The sequence below is a fragment of the Syzygium oleosum genome, unplaced genomic scaffold (genome assembly GCF_021117445.2).
Source record: "Syzygium oleosum isolate NSW1041296 unplaced genomic scaffold, Sole_v2.1 Sole_v2.03, whole genome shotgun sequence".
Classification (NCBI taxonomy): domain Eukaryota; kingdom Viridiplantae; phylum Streptophyta; class Magnoliopsida; order Myrtales; family Myrtaceae; genus Syzygium; species Syzygium oleosum.
The window spans coordinates 1,112,319-1,120,416 of NW_026607487.1; the positions used below are offsets into that span (position 1 = coordinate 1,112,319).

An 8,098-nucleotide genomic window follows, 5' to 3' on the forward strand; every position below is an offset into this window, starting at 1 on the left:
AGTTTGGGACAAATTTGCCATAAGTGTATCAATTTGGGATTTTTCAAGGTATTAACCCTAAAAATTAATTAATCGGGTCGATGGCAGTTGGGGCAAATCCGTTTTCCTGGAACTTTCCATGGACTTAGCACGTCAAACAAAAAACGAGGCCTTTTCGAACAAAAAAAAAAAACGAGGCCTACAATCTCAATCTCACCATGACTAAAAAATAAAGGGATTTGCTCAATAGAAATCCTAAAACTTGTCGCGAAAGTACAACTGAGTTCTAAAACTTACAAAAAGTATAATCAAGTTTTAAAACTTATCAAATTTGTTCGATTAAGTCCTAAAGTTAACACCGTCCAATTTGGCTAACAGAAAATGCTGACGTGATTTTTTTTTTATTTTTTCTATCCTATGCGGCGATGACGTGACTTTTTTTGTTATTATTTTTAATACTAATTTTATTTAAATTAAATTTTAAAAATAAACTAAAGAAAAAGAAGATAAAAAAGGGAGGAGGAGGACAAGCCGTCCCCGTGTGTGAATGCAAGAACACTTTCCTAGACCAACTGGCCTATTAAAGTCGGCACTCAACGCCCGCTTCGCTTCTATCACAACCCCTCCCACTTCACTCTCTCTCTCTCTCTCTCTGCTCTATTAATACGAAGTGAGGTCGTCGTCCGGGGAGACCAAGGGCGTTCTCCAATTTTATTGCCAGCTAGTGCCCCCCGCCGGCGAAGAAGGCGGTTGAGCCAGCCACGGGTTATCCAGCTGCAAGGACGCTGCCTGCCTCAAATTCGGCTGCCGCGTACCGCCACCACTGCCTGAGGTAGCGCCGCTGTGGTGGGGATATCCGATGGAGGGATATCCACCGATGGGATATCGGCCCAACAATTATGGTTATCTGCCGCCTGCAGGATCTCCAGCTCCAGCGGCGCTACCTGCCATGTACCCACCACCAATGGCCGGGGCAGCGCCGTACACTCAGACGGTATATCCACCGAGCGCCGCGCCCCCATATGGTCATCTGCAGCTGTCAAACGGGCATCCCCCAGCAGGGCATGGGTATGCAGCCCCACCGCTCCATGCTGGTGGGAACTTCAGGCAGACGGCATGTCCACCGAGCGCCGCGCCCCCATATGGTCATCTGCAGCCGGCAAACGGGCATCCCCCAGCAGGGTATGGGTATGCAGCCCCACCGCTCCATGCCGGTGGGAACTTCATGCAGACGGCATGTCCGCCATACGCCGCGCCCCCATATGGTCATCTGCAGCCGGCAAACGGGCATCCCCCAGCAGGGTATGGGTACGCAGCCCCACCTCCCCATGCCGGTGGGAACTTCACGCAGACGGCATATCCGCCGTACGCCGCGCCCACATATGGTTATCCGCCGCCGGCAAACGTGCATCCCCCAGCAAGACACGGGCACGCAGGCAGGAAGTTCCTGGAGATGGCGATAAACGGGGTCAACATAGCCGCGATGGCGGGTGCGTTGGCATCAAGTATTGACTACTGAAACGATGACGGGATTCTGTCGATGCTTGGGATTTCTTGATTGGGATACGAGTTTTCTTGTTCTACTTCAGCTGGTTGTGATATGTAATAGAGTCAGTTACAGGTCGTCGGATTCGTAGTTGGTCGCGCATGTATTTGTTTCGGCTTGGTGCGTAATTTGGTTTGAGTTCGGTGTCGATTTGTTGAATTTGGGTTTGTTTGAAGAATATTTGTCAGATTTCTTATTGTGCTTAAATTAAGATGAGATCCATGTTGTTGAACGATTTGGACGGTAAATCTTTTACTCTGAGGAAGTATGTTGGGGTGACCTATTGGCCTTATTTTTTTTGTTTTTTTCTCTTAAGTTATTTAGAACCGTGCAGGATAGGTTTTTTCCACTAAAAAATAATAATTTCTTCAACGCTATCTTTTGCCCTATCATTTGCCTGGTCACTTTGCCACCAGAGAAATCTATTTGTTAAGCGGCTTAGGACTACTTAGAACGCGAGACCACTTGTTGTAACATCTAGTTTGGTCTTTGGTAAATCACATTGAAAATGAATATTAGTGAGAATATTTATCTTTTAATATTTGATAGTTCCACGTTTGGGGCTTCAGATAGATCGACTAATATATGTACTGATCTTATTGTGGCTGAAGGGGGATTAACTCAATCAAAGGCTGATTTTAAAGGGGCCTAAAAAGAAATGTTCAACTCACCACTGAACAATTCAGTGCACGCAAATCACGCAAATTGTTTATCTATAAATTTCACGAAACCCCCCCGCTCTTGGGGATGTCCTCAACGTCGAGGAACATGTATTAGGGTGTATGTACAGCTTGTTCAGATCATCATTGGTAAAAGAAATATGCGTGTGTATGTATATCAGAAAGTTTATTTGCATAGGATGTCCGGACAGTACGACGAGTGTCATGAGACGCCGATTTTATGGTAAATGTAACGAGCTCGAAAAGAGAGGGTAGGTGTTTAATACTCGATTTCATATAGCTCATGCTATACTTTAGGGGTTGTCCTATGGACCGCGGACGCTACCCGGGCGGCTGTACTCCCGCACACGCTTTGCTTGGGGCTTTTGACGAGGATTGCAATTTAGCAGATTAAATTAATAAGTTATACAACAACGTGTCGACAATTGCTCGTGGGTTGTGAGGGTTAAGACTATCTCAAGTTGGTTATCATAACCAACCTCATAATGAAGAGTTTTCTGAGGAGAGGAAGCAAAAGTTCGAGGGACCATTTGTGAGTACGAGCAAAACTATCACGGGTCCACTGCACAGGCGAGATTTACGACATGAAAGAAAAACAACTCATTCCATAGGAGGAAATTTAAAAAAAAAAATTTAAATGAATAAATAATGAGAAGCAAGAAAGAGATTTACGGGAATCTTGAGATTTCAGAGCTGGGTTAGTGTGACAACTGAGAAAAGCATTCCGTCATACGTCTTCCACGTTTGAGGTTATTAGAACGCGGGTTGTGGTTATACGGTAAACGCATTGCATGACTCGCTGATTTTACGCGCTATTAATTTAACCCGCTTCGACCAAAAAAAGTAAAAAAAAATTAACCGACTTGCTTTGCTTGGAGCTGATTTTCTCTCGTATGGTCAGTCATCTAGAAGCCCTCGTCCAGAGTTTGGATTAGTTAAATCACTGGCCAGTGGTGTTTCTAGACGATAGTACTGATTTTCTCTTCTTATAGTCCATCTGGAAACTTGTCCTCGTCACTTCCCTCCACGCATCGTCTTCATCAGTTCCGCGTCGGTCTCGCGTGCATAAACTCGATAACATTTATGGTTAATATCACGAGAAATCTTAAATTGATATATTTATAATAAATTTACTTCAAATTAATTTTTTAATCATCAAAAATCTCAAACTGATACACTCATGACAATTTTACTCTATACTAATTTTCGTTAAATTTTATCATCAAATTTTGAGTTAAATGATATGTAACAATTGACGGATGTACCAGTTTGGAGTTTACCCTCCGTTTGTCACAGATATACCAGTTTGTGATTTTTCGTGGTATTAATCCAATTTAATGGAGGGTAAATTTGTCACAAATATACCAGTTTGAGATTTTTTAGGGTATTAACCCTAACGACTTATAGAAAATCGTCCAACCAGGCTTTTCAAGCTTTAGCTATTAATTTACGTTCATCAAAATTTAGTTTGGTGCTCGTCCATCACCGCACATGCGTGATGACCTCCGTGGCCATCGAACGCGGCAAAGAAGTGAACCGGTCACTGCCAGTTTAGCTCCGGCCGGCAAAGTCTCGTCATCACAGATATCACGTCCTCCGTCTCACGCCGCATGGTGCGGTCTTATAGTGAGACTCTGTTACATAGAGCAGCACTGTCTGGACATGTGAAATTCGTTGAAGAGATTCTGGATCGAAAACTCGAGCTTAAAACAAGCTATTCATTCACGAATCATAAAAATTGGGTTCAACTATAGAGCTCTTGCATCAGGCTGCAAGGGCTCGAGTCGGATCCGAACCGGTTTGTACTAACCAGTTGAACGTAAAAATTTGCCCCTTTAAAGGTTTTTTCACACGACAACCAATGTAGTAAGAGAGACAGAAGACAAGGTTGTCGTGTGAACCAAGTGTTTCCTCACTTATCAATCCCTACTTTTTAAATTAAGTTTATTCAAACGAAAAAAATATTTAAAAAAACATGATATTAGTTAGAGAGACATAAGGAAGGGGAGAGAATATTGGTTTTTTTTTCTTTGTAAGAAATCATTTTCATTCTACAAATAATCTTTATTTAAAAAAATGAGCACATTATCGTTTCGTGTAATATAATTTTCCTGGGAAAATTAAGGAGCAGCCATATAATAACACGTTGCACGTCTTTCTCTTGGGAAAAGTGTTAGAAAAGTCATAAGCCTTTTGCATTTTTGCCAATTTAGTCTTAAACACTTTGTCTTTGTGCCAATTCAGTCATTTCTGCTAATTTTGGCTAGATATTGCTGACGTAGATAATTTTTAATAATATTTTAATAAATTTCGAATTTTTAATTATTTTTTCTAATTTTTTTGTTTCTTCCTTCTTTTGTTTTTTTGTTTTTACCTTTCTTCTACCTTTGGCCGATGATTTGTCCACGTCAGCACTAGTGGTGCCACGTAGGCCGGTCGGCATCCACGTCAGAAATATCCGGCCAAAATTAACCGGAAGGACTAAATTGGCATAAAGACAAAAAGCTTAGGACTAAATTGGCACAAGAAAAAAGGTTTATGACTAAATTGGCACTAATGCAAAAAATTTAGGGCTTTTCTAACATTTTTTCCTCTTTCTCTCTCCCCTTCGTTTCCAAAAGAGTCGGGACCTGTTTGGTAACTAGTTTATTTCTTTGTTCTTTTGTTCCTCGGAATAGAAAAAAAAAACAGAAATCGATTTATGTACATCAATTAATTTGTCTAATCCCCGGAATGGCTAGGAAATATATTTGGAACAGAAACAAGAAGTAAAAAAAATCTACTTTTTTGTTCACAGAAACAAAAAGAGAAATAAGGTCATTTAGATAAACAAGCTCAGTGTAACCTAGTGCTCATCTTTACACAATTGACACAAACTCAACGTAAACCATAAACCATAAACCCTAAACCCTAAACAAGTGGAGATTGCAAATGATACATCGCATGAGGAGGCAGTTAAGGTAAACATCTTTAGGAAAAATATTGCAAATTAAAAATGGCAAGGGATCACAATATGCCTAAGATTCCAAGACTTTGTGTTTCTGACTTTTGTAATGTTGTTTTTAAATACTTTGCAACATTTATGTTAATCGTATTAACGTCATCCAATTCTATATCTTAATATATTCTGATTCTATTTCTTTGGCCGTGACACTCTCTCATAATGAGCCAATGACGGTATATTGTTTTAAATTTAAAAAGTACGATTTTAGGATTCCAATTCTACCTTCCTCTTTCAAGAACTTCAAATAATCAACTATAATTGGGACGTGAATGTTGAAGTGCTTAAAAAATACCAGAGAAGTGGTCTTTTTCAAAAACTTTCAGCAGATAAATTAAGCTATTGAAGACATATGCTAGAGTTTATGACGTAAGTATGGACTTTACTAATTGGAATCGATTAATGCTATTACCATTTGTCTTGTGTTCATAGCAGTCGAATAAGCATGTGCTCCATGGATTTCCGATGTCATTTGCTTGAAGGTTTGATGAGTTTGTGCAAATAAGCACACCAACTTTGGGATCGCCTCCATCCTCAGTTGTTTCGTTCTTACCCATTCCACCAAGCAACGTTTGCTCTTCTTCTTGCAGCTAAAAAAGCTCAAAAGGTCTATGTACCTGATTATTGTAACGTACAAAGAATTACTGTCAACCTCCTCATATGGTGAGTTATAAACTAGTGGAACTCTCTACTGCCATTTTCAGCCATCCATCTTTGACTCACTATTATGTTGAATTTTCTGAGACCATCTTATAATATATTGATCAGTTAAGTCATTACAAAAGTCTAGTTTTATATAAACATGAATTGTTAAGTCCTCCAATGACATTTTTATAATTAAATGAAAAAAAATTAGGAATAGAAATTTTTAGGGTCATACCAAAAAAAATTGATTTCTGTTTCGGGAAATAGAAATTTGTGTTGTTATCAAACGGGTTTCTGTTCCAAGAAATAGAAATTTTATACTGTTATCAAACAGATTTCTGTTTTAGGAATAGAAATTTTTTGTCGTTATCAAATAGGTTTCTTTTCTCAAAAACTCGTTCTGAGAACAGAAATAGAAAAACACAGATCTTTTTTTTGACAAAAAAAGAAACACAGATCTTTGTTTCTCTCATGGAAAATAGGTGGCCGAGGGTTCACTGTCTGTTTTCCAAGCTAATGGTACGGTTAGCAAATCATTTTCCTAATAATTTCTCTTTTTGGCGCTTTTGTTTTTGCCTTTTGGGTTAGAGAAAAAAAAATTCACTTTTTCACTTTTCAGTTAATGTGACCAAATCAATCTTTCCAATGTTCTAGCAAATGGTGCGTTTGTACAAGGAAAACGAAATGAGCTAACTATTTTTCATGAATCTTTTGTCGTTTTGAAGTTTTGCAAATCCATAGTCCATGTTATTTATAATATAATGAAGTTCGACAATTAACTTATATATATATATATATATATATATATATCCCAAATTGTTTACCTCTAATTATTCAATATCCTTATGAAAAGAAATGTCACGAAATTCCCTGCTTTTGGGGGATGTCCTCAACATCCAGGAACATGAACTAGGGTGTATGTGTGACTCGTTCAAATCATTATTGGTAAATATATATATATATATATATATATATATATATATGCATGTATGTATATGTATACCAAAGTTCAATTGCATAGGAGGTCTAGACAGTACAACAAGTGTCCATGAGACAACAATTTATGGAAAATGGAACGAGCTCGAAAAGAGAGGGTAGGGGATCAATATACGATTTCATATAACTCTTACGTTTTGAAGTAAATTTTTTAGGGGGTGTCCTATCGACCGCGGACACTACCCGGCGACTGTCCTTTTGACGAGGATTGTAATTTTAGTAGATTAAATTAATTAGTCCTACAACGTGTTTACCGTCGACAATTGCCCGTGGGTTGAGGTAAAAACTATCTCAAGTTGGTTTTGTCATCCATAACCAACCTCATAATGAAAAGTGTACATGGAACGGTTGAATTCCAAAGGGGCGATCCAAATGCCATCACGAAACAACACAGGAAAAGAAGGAAAAGAATCAATCATGATCTCGACCATGAGAAAGAGGACCAAACCCATACAAAGTCACTCAGATAACACGTAGGTTTATGTACACACGATTACAATTCAAAAAAATTTGCAAAAAAATGTTGTCCACGTTAGTGTCAGCCATGCCATATAGAATCGTCGGTGTCTACGTCGGCGATTTCCGATCAAATTGGTCGGATGGACTAAATTGGCAAATTGTTAGACGTCTAGGACTAAATTTGTCAAATTGAAAGGTTCAGAACTGAATTGGAACAAGCGCAATAAGTGTGTGTAACGTTAATGTGTGGATATAATAGCGTGTGTGCAAGCTATCAGTGTCTCTTTCTCGAAGTGAATTTTTTGGCTTTCATATTAGCAATTTTTGGCTTATCTAGGGACTAAAGTAATCAAAGTGTTTTCGGATCTCACGTTGCCTGAGCGCGCACATGTGAATTCGTATACAGTCTCGTTTTACTGCGAGTTTTGACTCGGCCGAATCTCTAGACTTCATGATTAATTAACCAACTATACAAAATAAAAATAAAAAGAAGAAGATAAAAGTGGTTTTCATAATTTCATATCTTGGGATGCTAATTAAGATCACGCGCCCTGAAAATTGAGATATATATATATTTCAAGAAAGTAAAATATGTTAAGTAAAAATATTTATTTCCTAAGCATGCTAACGTTTTTCTAAATTATATGAAGTCGTTAGGAATTTGAACATCTTGTGAAACACGGCAACAATAGTCGAGCCACAAACCTATTTTCTAAATTTTATGAAGTCGATAGAATTCAGAACATCGTGCGAAACCTGCCAGCAAAAGTCGAGCTACCAGTCATTTCGTGG

At 38.7% G+C, this 8,098-nt stretch overlaps 1 protein-coding gene across 1 annotated transcript; it reads left to right on the top strand.

The window, feature by feature from the left end:
- The first annotated feature begins 838 nt into the window (after nucleotides 1-838).
- LOC130137594 (glycine-rich protein A3-like) lies at nucleotides 839-1,498 on the top strand. Its single transcript, XM_056309233.1, has one exon. The coding sequence runs from the start codon at nucleotides 839-841 to the stop codon at nucleotides 1,496-1,498; it is 660 nt and encodes a 219-aa protein (XP_056165208.1).
- Nucleotides 1,499-8,098: the final 6,600 nt, after the last annotated feature.

Bases quoted from the DNA above. Each gene is read 5' to 3' on its own strand.
- LOC130137594 (XM_056309233.1), top strand. From the start codon at position 839: ATGGAGGGATATCCACCGATGGGATATCGGCCCAACAATTATGGTTAT.